Here is a 17705-nt window from a genome sequence, read left to right on the forward strand (position 1 = left end):
GGTCGCTACTGCGATCCAGCAATCACATTTCCGCCAGAATAAAGTTACAAGATGCCCCAGTGGCGCTCGAAGCCGTTCAGGAGACGGCAGATGGCCTGGGCGCCGCTCATCGGGTACTCCGAGATCGAGATGGTCTCGTCCAGCTGCACCAACCCAAGCAGAAAAAACATCCAACACCCGTGAGCTACAAGCAACTGGCTGACAAAACTCCCACGCAGCACGTACGTAGTTGCAGTTCTCCTTGGAGATGTGGCCGTGCGCCATGGCACCGAAGATGAACACCACCGGCTCGTCGGTCGGCAGCGACTCGACCCACTCCCACGGGTTCACCAGCGTACCGGTACGCGAGAGCGCGTACTTCTTGCTGTTAGCCGGCAAGTACTTGGTCACGGGGTTCTTGATCACGTTCAGCAGCGTGTGGTTGCCGTCCGACGACCGGATCTTGAGCGTGTGCAGCAGTTGCACTGCAAATAACCAGAAAATTATCATGAGTTTCCACTGCACAACTTTGTAAATTGCATTGCAGCCACTCACCCATGAGACCGGCGAATCGCTTGTACGTGCGGGGCACGCGCATCTGCGAGCTCACCTCAACGAGCACGCCCTTACTGCTCTGGATGTACATCTGCAGCAGCAACAAAAGCTTCCGTTAGACCTGAAATAGTAGTGCAGCATAACAGTACTATTGCCAGCAAGAACCTTGAGGTAGCCGGCCTTGTTGAGCGGCGAGTCCAGCAGCGCCATGAGCTCCTGGTGCAGAATGTCGGGCCGCGACTGGCTGGCCTCGCGGTTGAGCTTCTTGTGGATGCCCTTGTGGTCGTCGCAGTTGAGCAGCTGGTAGCCCTTGGACGTCTTGACCGTCTCCAGCGCTGCCTGCTCCAGGATCACGATCACCTGGCGCCGCTTCACGTCTTCTTTGCTCGCGCTCATGACTGTGTCGGTAGCTCTTCAAATTCAATAGTGACGATCGAAAGCACTGGTAGCGACAGTTGGTGTACGGTACACAACATTGATGTATCGCAACATCAGTGATCTTGAGGCGACACGAGGTGTATCACAAGTCGCACATGATGCCTCTGCGCGTCCTGCTCGCGTGTGTTTTGTCTGTTGCGTGCGTGGAGTGCGCCGTATTACGACGCACGTGGACGACACAGCCCTGGTGTGAGAGCGCGCGCAAGCCGCAGTGGCCTTTCGCGTACCAGAAGACGCCGACACAGACGCTTGAGTGGCAGGGCAGAGCGAACCCGAACGACCAGGACATCCGCCACCAATGCGTCGTCTTCGGTGTGCAGAGCAAGTGCCATATCTGCGAAGACTTTGCCTGCAACGCCGCCAGCGGCGACCGCTGCGCTTTCCAGCTCCAAGGGATTCCGTGGTCGGCGCTGCCCACGAACATCCCGACGGTGTCGGACGTCCCGTGGGCGGTAGGCGGTCGGCATCGCTACGACTACGGAGCAGCCTCGCAGCTTTGTGTTTTTCTGTCGGGAGGCGCGTGTATTTCGCCGTTTACGACGGATTTTTCGCAGTGTGATGTGAGGTGCTGGGGCGCGCAGTCCGGCGCCTTGACCAGCAAAGGAGCGCACCCGACGAGGAATGCAACCGATGCGAGTGCGTCGGATATTTGGAGCTATTCTCCCGCGTTTGGGGCGTCTGGACGCGCTCAAGGACGAGTGACGACTGTAGCGGGGGATGGCACTGCTGGGTTTCTGGACGGGCCAACAGTGACAGCGAGGTTTAACCATCCGCGCGGCGTGGCGGTAGACTCGAACGGCGTCGTGTACGTGGCGGATACGGCCAATCATCGGATACGGAAAATCGATCCGACAACGAATACGGTGTCCACACTGGCAGGCGATGGGATCGAGGGGTTTACGGACGGAGCGGCGCTTTCCGCCGCGCGGTTTTCGTATCCGTCGGATGTTGCTGTGCTGGAGACGAACGCAGGGGCGACGATCACTGTTTTCGTGGCGGATACCGGCAACCACCGCATCCGCCAGATCAAAAGTGGAGTGGTGACTTGTCTTTCTGGTCTTTGTGGTAACGGAGTGGAGACTGTCAGGACTTCAACGCAACCAGAACAGCCCCACGCTGGCTTGGCAGATGGAGATCCTCTTGGCGCACGGTTTGACACCCCCATGGGCGTCGCAGTTGATGCTGATGGAATAGTTTTTGTCGCGGACACTGGGAATCACTTGATACGGCGTGTGGATCCAGACGGAACCACACACACGATAGCTGGCGGTGTTGTTCCGTCGGAAGATGCAGATACGCCGGGCTGCTTGCCGCCCTGCTTGCGCGGTGAGCGTGGATTTCGCGACGGGAGCTTGACGTATGCTCGCTTCGAAAGTCCGCGAGCCATTGCGATAGGCCCCCAACGTACACTAGTAGTGACCGAAGGCCATCGAGTTCGTCGTGTCACGTACGATGGAGGCGCAGCGTCTACCATTGAGACGATCACTTCGACAAACCGTGTGGTGACTCTGGCTGGGTCAAATGTACCTGGTCATATCGATGGCGAGGGAGACGAAGCAACTTTTAATGCGCCGGCGGGGGTTGCTGTCGCTGCGGATGGACGAGTGTACGCTGCCAGCTCCACTGACTGCACAGTTCGCCAGGTATCAGCCGCTTCGCTAGTTTCACGGTCGATAACTTGTTCGACTCGAGCTACACAGGTGCTCCGCCCAAGCGGTTGTGCATCCTACGAGCAGCCAGTGGATGAACTCTTCCTTCAGGAATCGCCAGCCGCCAACAACATTTTCCACAACTACCTCCAGCGCAAAGAATTCGATCCTGTCCATGGTGCTGCGATATCTGGGCGCACTTTGAAAGATTGTACAGGTACTCCACCTGCCGATGTGTTAGTGCAAGGTGATCTAGCGCTGCCATTGCGGGACCCTACCACAAAAGCCATCGTCTCGGACGTTTTTCAAGATCTAGAATACGGCACGGCTATCAAGGTGAGATGCCCGGCAGCTTGTGATGCTGCCGCCACCACGGCTAACGTGTTCGGCTCTGGGCTGTATAGTGACGTATCCTCCATTTGCTTCGCTGCAATCCACAGCGGTGCGATAATGGCAGCACAAGGCGGGCTTGTGACGATTACACTGGAGCGTGGCACGCAGCTACCAGCAAAGGCATCAGCAACAATCGGCTCTACGGCGAATGGCGTGACATCGCTCGCATTGCCGACGTCACAGAACGACCGCGCTCGACTTTTCAGTGTCAAGGCATACTTACGACCGAAACTCGAGGTGCAATCCATCGCAGGAGCGCCAAATGCCCCTCTGGGTTCCCAGCAAGATGGTTGTGGCTATCTAGACGCCCAGCCCCCACTAGCCGCTCGCTTTCACGGAATTGCAGGGCTTGACATCGCAAGAAGCCGCTCACTTTCGCGAACAGATTTTCTCTACGTTGCTGACGCCGGCAATAACCGTATTCGTGCCATTTCAGCGAGTTGTGCCAAGGTTTGTGAGAACGGTGGCGTTTGCTCCGCTCCTGACGTGTGTTCCTGCTCATCGGGTTGGGCTGGTGATGACTGTACGACGCCTGTATGCAGTTCAAGCTGCGGTGCTCGACAAGTTTGCGTGGGTCCCGGTAAATGTGATTGTATACCTGGTTACACGGGGTTTCCAGCGTGCACAACGGCCCAGTGTGTGCAAACCTGCGCGCACGGAGGTGTTTGTTCAGCACCCGACACTTGCTCTTGTGCGTCGGGGTGGTTCGACGCCAACTGCACGACACCAGTGTGCACTCAAACTTGCGGGAACGGAGGCAACTGCACTGCTCCCAACACGTGCACATGTGCGAGTGCCTGGCAAGGCACCGATTGTCGTGTGCCAGTGTGCTCCCAGACCTGCCAAAATGGTGGAAGCTGTGTGGCACCCGATTCCTGCGTGTGCGCTACTGGTTGGAGCGGGTTCGACTGCAGTCTTCCGATCTGTCCGCAGGGCGACTTCGTACCGCACCCAAGTGGCTATGCAAATGCTCTCTCGCGGCCGCTATCGGTGGAGAGCTACGTACCTTGCGATTTAGCTCGGTGGTGTCTTGAGACTGGTGAGTTTGACTGCCTTCATCGATTGTATTCGACCTCGAGTCCTGTTGTGAATGCGTCAAGTGGTCTGGCAGCAGCAGGGAAAACCCCGCCGACGTTTGACAATTGTCTCCTTCTTGAGCTGGGGGACGACGCACTTGCACAGTTCCAGTATCTCTCAGAGCGCAATGCAACCAGCGACTTCTATCGCTTTTCACCGGCCAAGCCGTACGGCTGGGATACTACCTCACCCTGGAGAGGGATTTCCCAAGCGGAAGTGGGGGTCTCACCACCTTTTCTTCTAACAAGCGATCGACAAGTAGCGCTCGTAGAGCGTAGGCGAATCGTACAAGGAGTCTACGCTTGTGCGCATGGAGGAAGTTGCGTAGCCCCCGACGTGTGTGAGTGCGCTTCGGGGTGGTCCGGTTTTGACTGCCGCACTCCAGTATGTTCACAAGGATATTATTCACCCAACCAGAGCACCTTTCTAGCAGCGGAGCCCCCTACTGCTACCCATCCACGACAACCAGTATCAAATCCGACCTATACTGCAGCAATTGAACAGATTGCGTACACTCAAGTTACTGTGACTTCAGAGACTCGCGGTGGGATCCGATATAAACCAGCACAAGGAGGCTACGCGTGCTCAATCCGCAGCATCACGGAGTGGGAAAAACCGGCAACGTCTGATGGATCCCCAGCCTACTACTTCAATCATCCCAATTACTACTCGCGCTATATGGACCGACAATTGTCCGCTGATGGTCACTATCATACGAATTGGACTGGCATGGTGTGGCCACCGCTCTACACTCTGTCCAAACCACCGCTGGATGACACACGAGAAGGATGGAAACGTGGTGGCACTTGGAGCTACATATCTGGTTCAGCTTGGCAAAAGGGTGTGTGTCTTCTCGAATTCAACCGCACGTGCTCTTCTGGGAAACGCGCTAAAGACCTCCTGTCAAACCAACAAGGTGTTCTTGTGGTTGATACGGACGCATCCTACCGACCGCAAGTTACGTACACCGCGCAAGATGCCCTTCGTACTGGGTTCTGGAATGCTTCGGTTTATGGCGACTGCGTTGACCGTGTCGAGCGTGGCTGTTTTAACAACGGCACGTGTGTAGCGCCTGGTGTCTGTGAGTGCGCTAACGGGTGGGTCGGAGGAGATTGCTCGATACCCTTGTGCACTCAAACATGCCTGAATGGAGGCAATTGTACGCTTCCAAATACTTGTACGTGTGCATTGGGCTGGTCGGGGGCGGACTGTTCTATCGCGCTGTGCGCTCAAGAATGCGGCAATAACGGCACATGCATAGCGTCCGACCAGTGCGAGTGCGTCACGTGGGACTCAACTTGGCGTGATGGCCGCGAAAATGGCGGGAAACCCGTTTTCCAGCTTCCTGATGGAAGAGCTCAGCGCACAGGCTACACGGGCTACGACTGCAACACGCCAATCTGCGTTCAGGCAAAGCAATTCGTGCTGAACGTCGAGTCTCGGTCGTCCAGCGGTTTTCGTGCACTGCGTGGAAACTATGACAGCGCCACTGCCGCTCGAAACTGCGACACCTACCGCTGTCCCCAGTACGACATGGAGCTTGTCGCCAATGACGGACACACCTTTCAAAGTGGCTGCTCCGTAGGCGATCCCGAGCCCAATCCAACGCGTAACGCTTCACTCACAAGCGCTCAGCAGATCCAGAATCTTCTCGATCACCGGGATGACCTCAATGTAGCACGTGTGTCCGACAGCTTTCTTTGTGGGAACGTGGTATGGGAGCAAGGCGACATCGAAAATGATGGCGGGACGAACCGCGTTATTCGCACAAACTACGTGAATGTGACCAAAGTGGACGAAGTCACATGGGAATACGGTAACTCGACTCCAGGTGAAGGTGTCTTTGAATGCTTCAACTCGGGTGCTTGTGTAGCTCCAGACGAGTGTGCATGTGGCGACGGCTGGACTGGTATCGATTGCAATGTACCGCTTTGTCGATTCCAAAAAGCCGACACGTACGGGTTAGTATCCTCAGGGTGCCGCAACGGAGGCGTGTGCGTTTTCCAGGACCAATGTCGATGTATCACCGTCGAGTCTACATTGTTCGAGAATCATCCATCAGCACCAACGGGGCTTACAGGCTACTTTGGGTCAGATTGTGCCTTGCCAATCTGCATCCAAGGTGTGTTTGACCCTATTTGCAATGCTAGTGTCGTGGCTGACGCCCTGAATCTCACGAGTGGGGATACTGCCGCCATTGACAGCACGGCCAGCAGTATCGTAAGCAGTGGCGATGGTTGCTATCGCTGCAAGAACGGCGGACTCTGCGTTGGTCCGGACGTTTGTGCCTGCGCGGACGGCTGGACCGGGTTCGACTGTGCTACACCCATTTGTGAGCTGTCTAAAGCAGTCGCCGCTTCGGTTCGTCGAACAATTTTCACTGTGGACGAGCTCAAGGTTGAAGCTTTTCGTAAGGATCCGTGTGGTACTGGAGGTGGTCGGTGGGGCAAAGAGCTCATCAATGGCGCGAAGGTCGGTCAAGGCAATTGTACACTTCCCATGAAATGTACGTGTTTGTGTCGAAAGCGATACGACAAAAATCTCTGCGCAGCTACCGGTGAGCTGTGCGATCAACCGTGGCAGGACCCTTTTCATCGATCCATCCCAGCGGGCTACGTGTACGGCACCCGTGACTGTGCCGATGGCTTTCAAGGAATTGAAGACGCCGACGGGAATTTCCAAAGTTGCCATCTGCAAATTTACGTCCCGAGTATCTGGCGTCGCTACACGGTTAGTGTTGTGGCCATCCTGTCGGTGCTTGGTGTCATTGCTCTTACCGCTTGGCACTACATCCGCAAGAAGGTGCGACGCGCTCTGTTGCTTGCAAAGGCGGAGCGCCGTCGCTCGCGCAAGAACTCGGAGGAAAATATCATGAAACCCAAGCTTGGTGCCTTCACACACGCCAAGAACGACTAAGATACGCACTGCAACTTCCTCATAGCAATAGACAAAGACGATTTTCTATTTTGCAGCACTTACCCCGGTAGCTTTCACGTAGTCGCACGCTGATCTAGGAAACCAGCATCTGAATGGGGAACTGCGACGTACTCGCTTGCTGCCGCTCGTCGCCCTCTCCTTCTTGTTGTTGGTCCTGCGGTTGACCCCCATTGGTGGTCGCTGCTGAATGCTCCTCGGTGGGTTCCGAGGACTGCGAGCCGACAGCATTCGAGGCAATAGCAGCACGTAAATATTCGTCACGACGGCTCTGCGACTCGCTCAAAAATGCGGCGAGCGCTGCTGGCGGACTGGACGAGGAAGATGCAGCACTTGTCGGATCTCCCGTGAGTGGCTCAATGCTAGGGAGCAGTTCCTCCTCTTGCTTCACGCAGGCGAAAATGAGCTCCTCGAAACAGTTGCCTGGCGGTGATAAGCTAAACTCACGCCGGTCTTCTGGCTCCACGTAGCGTTCTGATGAAGCTCCATGATCCTCAAGCATGGCAGCGCAAATCGTCTCGATCTTGCGCTCCAGCACGGAGAGAGACGGAAACTCGTTCATGATTCGCACGAACCAAGCGTTCATGTCGGCTAGTGAGTCAAAGTGGTGACGATAGAGTGGGCGGAAGGTAGGCGTGCCCTCAAGAAACACCGCACGAATGTGACGCTCTCGCGCCTGACGGTAGAATGGCAATTGGCGGTCAAGCATCATTTTCTTCCACCCGTACACACCGTAGCGGGCCATGCCATAAAAGACGCCCAGGTCATGAATCCACGGGCACCACCAGACCGGCATTTCCGCAACTAAACTCTCCTTCCCAGATCGAAGGAAGGCCTGCAGCGCACTTTGCTTGGTCGACAGGATATCCAGCACATCCTCAAGTAGCTGCGTACGCCGCATCGTCACCCAAGCGGTGTTACGGGCTTTGAGTCCATGCGCCAACACACCCTCGAAAGCATCCACGAACTCAATGCCGATGAGATCACCCAAGGCCACCGCACGTTGGTCAGAGCCTAGCGGGTCCGCACGCATACGCGCAACTTCACGGCACTTGGGCGCGAACTTTGTTTCGTAGAAGATACGCGTCAGTGTTGCGGTCTTGTTCAGGTTTCCCCACTCCACAATGTTGCGCCATGAAATACTATCCGTCTCCCACGAAAAGTCTCGGGCTTGCTCCGTTACAAACGGCAGCATCGATTGCGCTGCTCTTCCATCAGGGGCTACCACAGCACGCTTAGCCAGAATGCGTGGTGCGCCGTGGAGTGCCATCATGTACGCGAAGGAGCGACGCTCTTCCTTAGTCCAGTCTGAATTTTTCATACGGTGCTGTGGGGCCGGGTTGTTCAGTGCGGCGTCGGGAAGTTGACGCGAATTGTGCAATACCGTCATGTGTCGAAGAATATCCACCTGCGCAAGCTGCATAGCCTTGAGCTCCAATCGGCGCAACGTCAAAGAACGCGCGCGCATCTCCTGAGCAACCTGGCGCCGCTGCTCAATAGCCAAACGCTCCTTTTTGTACCTGTCTTTTTCGTGCCGCCGCTTAATCTCCTCTGCAGATAGGAGCCAGGAAAGCAAGCGATTCATATGCTGCACCTCCGGTTGTTTGAACGCACTGCCTCCTGTTGCCGTGGTTGCAACACTGCTTCCAGCTCCTGCAGCACCAGCTTCAGTCTTGACTAGTGCAGAACTGCCATTGCTCTTGGGGGTACTATCGCCGTTAGCTGAGCTCGGCGTACTTTCGGAGTCAACATCACTCATGTCCACGTCGCCTTCTTCCGCAAATGCATTTCTCTCTTTCTTTACTGGGTCAGCTGAATGTAGAGCCGCATCGTTCTGCACAGCGCTGGCTCCAATACCTGCTTCTTGTTGAGCAGTAGCAGCCTTCTCTAGTCGCGCAAAGTACAATCGCGGATCGCCCAAAATCTGGGCACAACGACCGTAGCCGTGAAGGAATACACCCATCAACAAGTTCCTGTCGGCCTCCTCATTCCACCATGGTGTAATTTGCGTCCACGCCGGTCGCTCACCCACGTCCACCAGTTCAATATGCGGGACCAGCTTATCCACTCCATAGTACCTGGCGCGTTCGTCTAGACCATCGGTGGGTTTGGGCTTAGCGCTATCATCTTCATCCTTGTACAGAGTATCGCACACATCGCAAGCCGCAGTAACCAGCCGCTGAAGTCTTAGCAGCATATCGAGTCGGACAAGCATACGCCGACCTCCACCTTGTCTAGACTTGAGAACGAAATCCTCTTCTTTGAGAACGGCCGACAATTCTTCTTCATCGATCAGATTTTCTTTTTGGGCAACCGTAGACGCGTGGATTGACGCCTTCACGAATGCAGAATCGTCCTTGCGCTGATCGCAGGCAAGACCAGACACATAAATAAATCCGCGGGCAAAGCACTCCACCTCCTTCACAGAGCGACTACCCCCGCTCTGACTTCGGATGATTTCCCAGCGACCAAAACCATAATGCATTAGCGCGCGCTGCAGCCGATCACGCCCGTTCTGCGTCCATTCACGGGGTACGTTCTTCTCCTCGAGCCGTTCGCGCTCTTCCTTCTCTTTTTCACGCTTTTCTTGTTCATATTCGTCATCTGAAACGCTGCCATCAGAGAAACTGCCGCCGTCACCAAAGCGCGCCACACGAGTACGTCTGCGCTGCTGCGGCAGGAGGGCTTCTGCTTCCGCCGGATCAGGCTCTGTCAGCCCCACGGCTTTTTTCCAGAAATCAGGATCGTCCAGATCTACATCGTCCGAGGTTGTGGCGGATACGAAACTTGCTTTTGAGAAGCTTGACTGCGCCTGCTCGCTGTACTGCACAATTTGAGACGAACGCTGCAAGATTTGGTCGATATCTAGCGCGCAGAATTGCTCGCCAGCGCTGTCATCGTCGCGGAACACATCATAAGCGCCACGCTTCAATAGCTCGTCGATCTCTTTTGTTTCCTGTGCTTTGGCGCTTTTGTTCCGCTTCTTACCTCCTTCCTCCTCGTTTTCACGACGCATGTGCGTGAGCACAGCCTTGTCCAGTCCAAGTTTTAAGGAGGCCTTGTGGAACATGTGCATCTCATAGGTTTTTCGGGTGATTAGACGATAGATCTTCACCGAATGTGTCTGGCCAATACGATGCGCACGAGCTTGAGCTTGTAGGTCGTTCTGAGGATTCCAATCGCTATCGAAAATAATGACCGTGTCTGCAGCTGTTAGGTTTAGACCCAAACCGCCAGCTTTGGTCGATAGCAGCATCACAAATCTCTTGTACTCTGGTTTTACAAAGCGATCCACCGCAGCTTGGCGGTCATTGCCACGAATGTTACCATCCAATCGCTCGTAGAGATGTCCACAGTAACGCAAATAATCTTCGATGATGTCTAGCACCCGCACCATTTGGCTAAAGATAAGCACCTTGTGCCCTCCAGCGTTTAGCCGTGGCAGCAACTTGTCAATGAGAACCATTTTGCCACAACACTTCACCATCATTTCGTGCCGCTGCGCATCTGTCGTCAGCCCTTCGTTCAAAATGTCCTCGACGCCGTTGTTTAGATACGGGTGATTGCAGCACTTGCGTAGCTCCATCATAACATTCATCAGGTTTGGAACATTGCGCGGGTTGCCACCACGGTTTAGGAACGATGTGTTCTTCTCGTAAATGGCGCGATACCACTGCTTCTGCACGGGTGTAAGCTCAACCTCAACGATGGTTTCCTCCTTTGGAGGTAACGACTTCTCGACATCCTCTTTCACACGACGCAGCAAATATGGCTTCAGCATTTTGTGCAAGTCGGCCACTTGCTGAGCCTCGTGGAGATCACCAAACTTCTCAAGGAAATCACCCACGCTAGGGAAAGACTTCCCATCCAAGAAGTTCAGCAATGCCCACAGCTCTTCTGTCTTGTTCTGCAACGGGGTGCCCGTGAGAAGTACACAGTGGTCGCGACGCAACGAACGCATCTGCTCCACTAACCGTGAGGACTGATTCTTCAACCGGTGGGCTTCGTCAACCACGAGACAACGCCAGTGAATTTTCGAGAGGACGGCAATGTCCTTGATCGCCACTTCGTACGTCGTCACAAGAATGTTGAAGCGGAAGGTTTTCTTGTTGCCTGGGCGGAGATTCTCATCGAGGTAGTTGAACTCGTAGTCGCGAATAATCTCTCGCGACGCACTGTTGCCATGGTATACCACGCAATTCATGGTAGTCCAGGTTTCACATTCATTTTGCCACTGCACAATCAGTGACAGAGGTGCCACAATCAAAAAGGGTCCACGGATCTTGATCGTGGGGTCATCGCGAAGGAGATTCAGGAATGAAAGCGTCTGAATGGTCTTACCCAAGCCCATTTCGTCTGCCAAGATACTCGGTCGTTCATTGAACCAATTCCAAAGCAACCAGTTCAGGCCTTCCAACTGATAAGCGCGCAACGAAAGCGACTGGTCCTCACCGAACTTAGGAGACTCGTCCAGTTTGCGGTATTCCCGTAGGCTAGGACGCGGTCGTGCCTTCCAAACCTCTTCGTCAGGAACAATTATCGACGCCTTGTACTTGGCAAGAGCGATATCATCCTTGATATCGCATGCACGCTCCCACGTGGCTTCGGTATACTGTAAAATGCGCCACTTGATGTAATAGCGCATGCCATCGTCAGCAGGCGCCTCTGGAAAGTTTGGATCGGCAGGCATCGGCGTGTCCTTCCGGTGGGCAATAATGCGCTGAATCTCCAGGTATTCAGGGTTGAAGTACTCGAGTTCGTCAGCAGCAAGCGAGTCCTCATCCAACTCACCCGTCTGTCGATGCGGGTGATGAAGGCGATGCTGCTCCTTCTCGTGGAATCGCTTGATCTTCTGCTTATTCGTCAATGGATCCAGGTCCAACAGCACTTGCTTGGTCTCCCACGTGGCGTGCATGTAAGCGAAGCCCTTCCACTTGATAAGATACTCGGAAATCGGCGTCGTGGTGGGTCGGTTCGCAAACAAGGCGGCACTCGCCGAGTCGGCATCTGGGGCTTGTGCTGGTTCATCAACTTCGCGTTGTCGTACGCCCATGATCTTGTCAATCACCATATTCGCAGATGCGGTCTGTTCCTGCTTCACCTCCTTCAGCTTGCTGGTATCCAGCTGGAACTCGGCCTCGTCCGAGTCGCTGTCCTCATGGTCCCGCCGACGCTTCTTGTGCTTCTTCTTCCTGTCGTAGTCCTCACTGTCCGAGCTGCCGATGTCTTCGTCCGAGTTGGGCACGTGGTACGACTTCCTCTTCTTGTTCGCAGCTCGCTGGCTGTGGCGTCGCTCGTCCTGCAGCTGCTGGGCGAGTCGCCGCGACTTCTCGTCGTTGTCCAGCTCGCGGTGGTGGCTCTTGTGGTGCGTCTTCTTCTCCTTGGGGGGCATGACTCTGCGCACGTGGCAGGCCTCGCACTCCTTCGTGCGTCGGTCTCGGTTCGGGTGCTGGCAGGCGTCGCAGAGCCAGGGCTTCTTCACGGGCTTCTGGTCCTGCAGCTTACGCTTGCGCTCGCGTTTGGCCTGGCGGTTGGCCAGACTCGTGTTGAAGGCCGTGAGCTTGGAGAAGTCGTCGTCAGGCTTCTCGCACAACGGACACACGTACGAGTCCAGCGCCTCCAGCTCCTCCTGCGTCAGGATGAGGCCGCAGCACGCCGGGTGCACCCAGCCGTTACAGCCGCCGGCGCCGCGGATGCACTCGATCATGATGCCGGCTGGATAGAACACATAACCGTTAACATATCAGTCAAGTAACCTTTCCGCATTAAGAGCGCGCGCAAGAACGCACCGCCATCGGTCTGCTGGCACACGCAGTAGGTCGTGGGCGCGGGCGTCGCCATGACGGGCGGCGAGGGCGAAGGGAGGGGGAGGGGCGAAGAGCTCTGTTCTAGGCTCAAGGGACGCGCGCGGGCGGGCGGAGGGCGGAGGGAGGCCCTTTCTCGAAAGTGTCGCTCTCTCGCTCCGCAAACTGCCAGGCTTCTCTCTTCCCGGCCACCGGCATTTGCCTCACTCAATATGAGGTCGGTGACTTGATGTGTACAGTTTGTACACGCTATTTTTACCAACCCTAGCCCACTAAGATCCAATGCGACCATCACTCTGCTAGTGTGATGCAACAGGAAGGCCTGGAGCTGGAGGAAGAACCGCCGTTAACCTGCGTGCGTGTGGCTCTGGGAGTGTCTCCGGAGGTGATCGCGCTGCATCATGTAGTGCAAGAAGTGGACTCGTTCGTGGACCAGTCATCGCGCTGGACGGTGATGCGTGCGTCGCGCTACGGGCTCCTGCACCTGCTCGATCGATTGGCGCTAAATGAGCGTCGTGGGCTCCTAACGCAGGAGATAAATGTCGACGAGGCCATGGGGAAGGCGGCCAAGCACGGACATCTGGAGACTGTTCGGTGGCTGCAACGGTACCGCCCAGAGGCGCGCGTGTCGGTGTTTGTGCTCATCACGGCGGCGGAGTTCGGGCGTCTGGAGATCGTGCGGTGGCTGCATAGCAACAGGACGGAGGGCTGCACGTCCGCTGCCATGGATAGAGCGGCGGCTAATGGTCACTTGGATGTGGTGCAGTGGTTACACTACAATAGGGACGAAGGCTGCACCTACGATGCCATGACGGGCGCGGCGGAGTTCGGCCACTTAGACGTTGTCAAGTGGCTGCATAACTACAGAGACGAAGGGTGTACAGTGCACGCCATGGATCGAGCAGCAGCTAATGGCCACTTGGAGGTGGTCCAATGGTTGCATGAACACCGAGAAGAAGGGTGTTCCCGTCTTGCGATGGATTTGGCGGCCAAGAATGGACAACTGGAAGTGGTGAAGTGGCTACATGAACACAGAACGGAAGGATGTACTGCAGCTGCCATGAATGGCGCTGCGACGGATGGGCACCTGGAAATGGTGAAATGGTTACATGAGCATCGAGGAGAAGGATGTACAGGTGTGGGTGTGCGCCATGCGGCTGCGAACGGCCATTTGGAGGTGCTGCAGTGGCTCTACAAGCACTACGCGGCCGTGTTCCAGTTATCGCAGGTGAACATTATGGATGACGCAGCCTCTCGCGGACAAATGAATGTGTTGCAGTGGTTACATGGCAGCAATGTTGAACGATGCACAAGCGCCGCTATGGACGGCGCGGCGGCAAGGGGTCATCTAGACGTGGTGCAGTGGCTACATGCAAACAGAAGCGAAGGCTGCACCACGAAAGGAATGGATCTGGCGGCATGCAATGGCCATTTGGAGGTCGTTTGCTGGCTGCACGAGCACACAAGTGCAGGCTGCACGACCAATGCAATGGATCTCGCTGCAAAAGGTGGATTCTTAGACGTCGTCGTCTTCTTGCATGAGAATCGACCCGAGGGCTGTACGTCTCGAGCTATGGATCATGCAGCAGATAATGGTCACCTGGCTGTTGTCCGTTGGCTTCATGAGCACCGCGAAGAAGGCTGCAGCACAGACGCTATGAACGCGGCTGCACGCAACGGCAATTTGCACTTGCTGGAATTCCTCTATTCAAAGCGCACCGAAGGTTGCACGCCGCACGCTCTAGCTCGCGCGGCATACACCGGCCAGCTCGCGAGCGTAAGGTGGCTTTTGAGCCATCTTCCCGAACAATTTGATGTACCCGAACAGGTTGAGGATGCAATGGATTCCGCTCGACGAGGCCGAGCAGATCATGTGGTAACGTGGCTGAGAAGGCATGTCGAGCAGTCGGAAGGGGGGTCCATCAGAGCTGCCTAGTGCCAGTCGGAGATGTTGCATGGTTTATACAATTAATGTACTAGTAACGCTACACTAGTTGAAACAAATCCGCTCTAGAACTCGTACGTGAAGGATTTCTTAGCAACCAACTCGGCAGCTTCCTTCTCTGCATCCGGGTCCAACACCGCCACATACTCGCTCTTGATAGCTGACGGAGATTCGTCCAGCCCCAAATCCAAATTCCGCTTGCCCTTGCGAGACTGGCCGAGTCTTCGCCGACTACTTGGTTTGTTGGTGGTCCCAAAAAGTGGTGCTGGTGGTCTTTGTGGCTGCTGAGGCTGCTGCTGCTGCTGCTGCTGCTTCTGCAGGGGCTGGTTATCTTGCAGCTGAGCGGAGTTCTGCTGTCTGTTTTGCCACTGTCTTCGTGCAGGCTCCTGTTCAGCTCCGCCAATTACATGCACGGTATAGCTCTCGTCCTCATGTGGCGGTTGTGGCTGCGAAGGTTGCCGATGTTCCTGCGGGTGAACCTGCTGCTGCTGAACCTGCTGCTGAGCCTGCTGACGATCGTTTTGCTGCTGCTCCTGCGGCGGTGGAAGCTGCGATGGCTGGTCACGGATAATGAACGAGTTGCCGTTCTCGTCGTACTCGACGTCCGTCAAGTGCTTCATATCCATAACGAAGCGCCCAACATCAGCAACGCAGAAGAGAATCGACACGCCCAGTGACGGGCCCGTCTTGATGACCATGTCCGGATCCCAGATGAGGAAACAGAAGGCGTAAATCCACGTGAGGATCTTGCAGCGCAGCATGTTGCGCTCAAAGTGCTCGGGGGACGGGAAGATGGTTCTCGATATCTTGGGGCCGTACACCAGTATGGAGGAAAACGCGAGCGGCACCCACGCCAACGTGTAGAGCGTCTGCAGCTCCTGCTCCGCTTGCACGTTCTGGTCCGGACACTGGAAAAAAGACGCCACCAGCGACGCCGACAGGTAGAACTCCAAGCCACACACGAGCATGGCCTTCAACGAGTTCTCGTACAGCTCGCCCAGCCCCTTGAGCGGCTGGTCCACCAGCCCCCGCACCGCCATCGCGTTGTCGAATCCCACCGCCATCTCGGCAGCGCAATTCTGAAGCAAACTCCGACTCTCGCACTTAACGAGGTACAATTTGTGCTGACTATATGTCTCGTCTATTGCTTCGTACTTACTTCATCCTCTCCACCACACCACAGAAGATTCGAATATAATCCGTACTTACGTCATCCAGTCCACCACACCATATTTCCACTATCGGCAAGCACCTTCTCGTCAATCAGAAGAAGATTTGGCTCGGAAGAGACATCTCTAACATGGAGTGGGGTCCTCTGCAGCCGATTGTGTCGCTCTTGACGCCCGAGGAGGGCGTAAATGACGGCATTGTGGACCGCAAGCAGGCAGACGCCACACTGGCGCAGGCACTAGGCGGGGAAGAGCTCACGAGCGCTGTGCGCGCCGCCTCCATCGCGCAACTGGACGTGGCGCTGCGTCACGAGGCGCTGGCGGTCGAACGGCTGCCTCTGAGCTTCCTGTTGCTGCTGTACGAGGGAAATATAACTCTAGAGAGGCTGTGACACATAGTAAACTCAAGTGTTGTGCTCTGTATTATGATCTATAGGTCGGCCAAGGCCAACAAGCTCGAGCACGCGCGGCGCCAGGAAGAACTGAGCGAGGAGCGCGTCACTCTATTGATGCAGGTCTCACAGCTGCTGTACCAGGTGCCAGTGGCTGCAGCCGCCAAGGAGATCAAGAGACTCAGCGTGCTCTGCGACCAGTACGCGCGTCTGGCCGTGGACATGCAGCAGAGCATCAAGGCCGTGTTCCCGCTCAAGAGCTTCCTGCGCCGCTTCCACCAGCAGGGCCACGCTGTGATCACGCCGCTGCACGCACAGTTCTTGTATTTATGCCTCAATGCCAAGTGCTACTTCGCAGCCATGGAGATCCTGGACGAGTGAGAGCTGTCGAGCTGCTGCTGTTTGAAGATGTGATGTCTGACGATGTTTCGTTTTTGGTGCTAGAACGTTGGTGGAAGTGCACTCGCAGCCGCATCTGATGAGTACGGCGGACTTTCTGGGCTACGCGTACTATGGAGGGCTCCTGTATCTGGGAGAGAAGCGGTACCAGGACGCGCTCGACTTCTTCCAGCTTGCCATTACGGCCCCAGCCATTTCTCTTAGCGCCTTCGTGATTGAAGCGTACAAGAAGCTGCAACTTGTGACACTTCTACTTCGTGGTGAAAGCGTGATGCTGCCAAAGTACACGCCATTTGTGGTCACACGTCACGTTGAGAACCACTGCACGGCGTACGTGGACTTGGTCAATGCATTTGCTGTCGAGAAGGACTTGGTGGCGGTGCAGGAAGTTGCCTCCAAGCACGAAGAATTGTTCGTCCAGGAGGGAAATTTCGGTCTCGTCAAGCAGGTGGTGCAGGCGTTTAAACAGCGAAAGCTGCTTCAACTGACGCGCACGTATGCGACGATTGAGCTGACAGAGATCGCGACGGCAGCGGGCATGTCCAGCAGTGACGCGGTGGCCGCCGAGAAGATGCTGCTGGCGCTGATTTCGACTGGTCAGATGGATGCTGTCATCGACAAGCAGAAGGCGATGGTGCGCTTTGTGCTCGAGAACGAAGATGGCGGGGCCTACCAGGAACAAGTACAGGGCGAAGCCACGCGGAAGCTGCAGGAGGAGATGGAGAAGCTCGTGATGGTGGCGTCGCAGCTGCGCTTCATGGACGTTGAGCTGGTCACGAGCTCCAAATTCCAGTCGCGCTTGCAGAAGGACAAGGATCGGCGTTCGAGGATTAATATTCACAACCAGCAAGGCGACGACCGTATGCTCATCGACGGTGCCAGCGGCATGGATACAATGGAGTGACGTGGCAATGGTAAAGTCAAAGGCACAATCACCTACGTGACGGACAAGATAAATGGTTTCAATGCTT

The 17705-nt window shown here is 55.7% G+C and overlaps 5 protein-coding genes across 5 annotated transcripts; 2 read left to right on the top strand and 3 right to left on the bottom strand.

Moving 5' to 3' along the window:
• Window positions 1-44: 44 nt before the first annotated feature.
• KRP23_8950 (Ribosomal RNA small subunit methyltransferase mra1) lies at window positions 45-930 on the bottom strand (the record flags this gene model as incomplete). The annotated part of the gene is made up of 4 exons (XM_067894454.1): window positions 45-143; window positions 226-464; window positions 535-625; window positions 700-930. 4 exons carry the CDS (start codon window positions 928-930, stop codon window positions 45-47), a joined length of 660 nt encoding a protein of 219 aa, XP_067743889.1.
• Window positions 931-1067: 137 nt separating this feature from the next.
• KRP23_8951 (NHL repeat-containing protein 2) lies at window positions 1068-7007 on the top strand (the record flags this gene model as incomplete). The annotated part of the gene is made up of 4 exons (XM_067894455.1): window positions 1068-2615; window positions 2673-3251; window positions 4203-4365; window positions 5326-7007. The coding sequence occupies 4 exons, from the start codon at window positions 1068-1070 to the stop codon at window positions 7005-7007; spliced, it is 3972 nt and encodes a 1323-aa protein (XP_067743890.1).
• A 94-nt stretch (window positions 7008-7101) lies between these two features.
• On the bottom strand, window positions 7102-12866 carry KRP23_8952 (Chromodomain-helicase-DNA-binding protein 6; the record flags this gene model as incomplete). The annotated part of the gene is made up of 2 exons (XM_067894456.1): window positions 7102-12740; window positions 12815-12866. 2 exons carry the CDS (start codon window positions 12864-12866, stop codon window positions 7102-7104), a joined length of 5691 nt encoding a protein of 1896 aa, XP_067743891.1.
• A 1973-nt stretch (window positions 12867-14839) lies between these two features.
• KRP23_8953 (uncharacterized protein) lies at window positions 14840-15838 on the bottom strand (the record flags this gene model as incomplete). The annotated part of the gene is made up of 1 exon (XM_067894457.1): window positions 14840-15838. One exon carries the CDS (start codon window positions 15836-15838, stop codon window positions 14840-14842), a length of 999 nt encoding a protein of 332 aa, XP_067743892.1.
• Window positions 15839-16074: 236 nt separating this feature from the next.
• On the top strand, window positions 16075-17638 carry KRP23_8954 (COP9 signalosome complex subunit 3; the record flags this gene model as incomplete). The annotated part of the gene is made up of 3 exons (XM_067894458.1): window positions 16075-16301; window positions 16380-16712; window positions 16780-17638. 3 exons carry the CDS (start codon window positions 16075-16077, stop codon window positions 17636-17638), a joined length of 1419 nt encoding a protein of 472 aa, XP_067743893.1.
• Window positions 17639-17705: the final 67 nt, after the last annotated feature.

Source organism: Phytophthora ramorum (genome assembly GCF_020800215.1).
Source record: "Phytophthora ramorum isolate Pr-102 chromosome Unknown Phyram_PR-102_s0007, whole genome shotgun sequence".
NCBI classification, from domain to species: Eukaryota; Oomycota; class Peronosporomycetes; order Peronosporales; family Peronosporaceae; genus Phytophthora; species Phytophthora ramorum.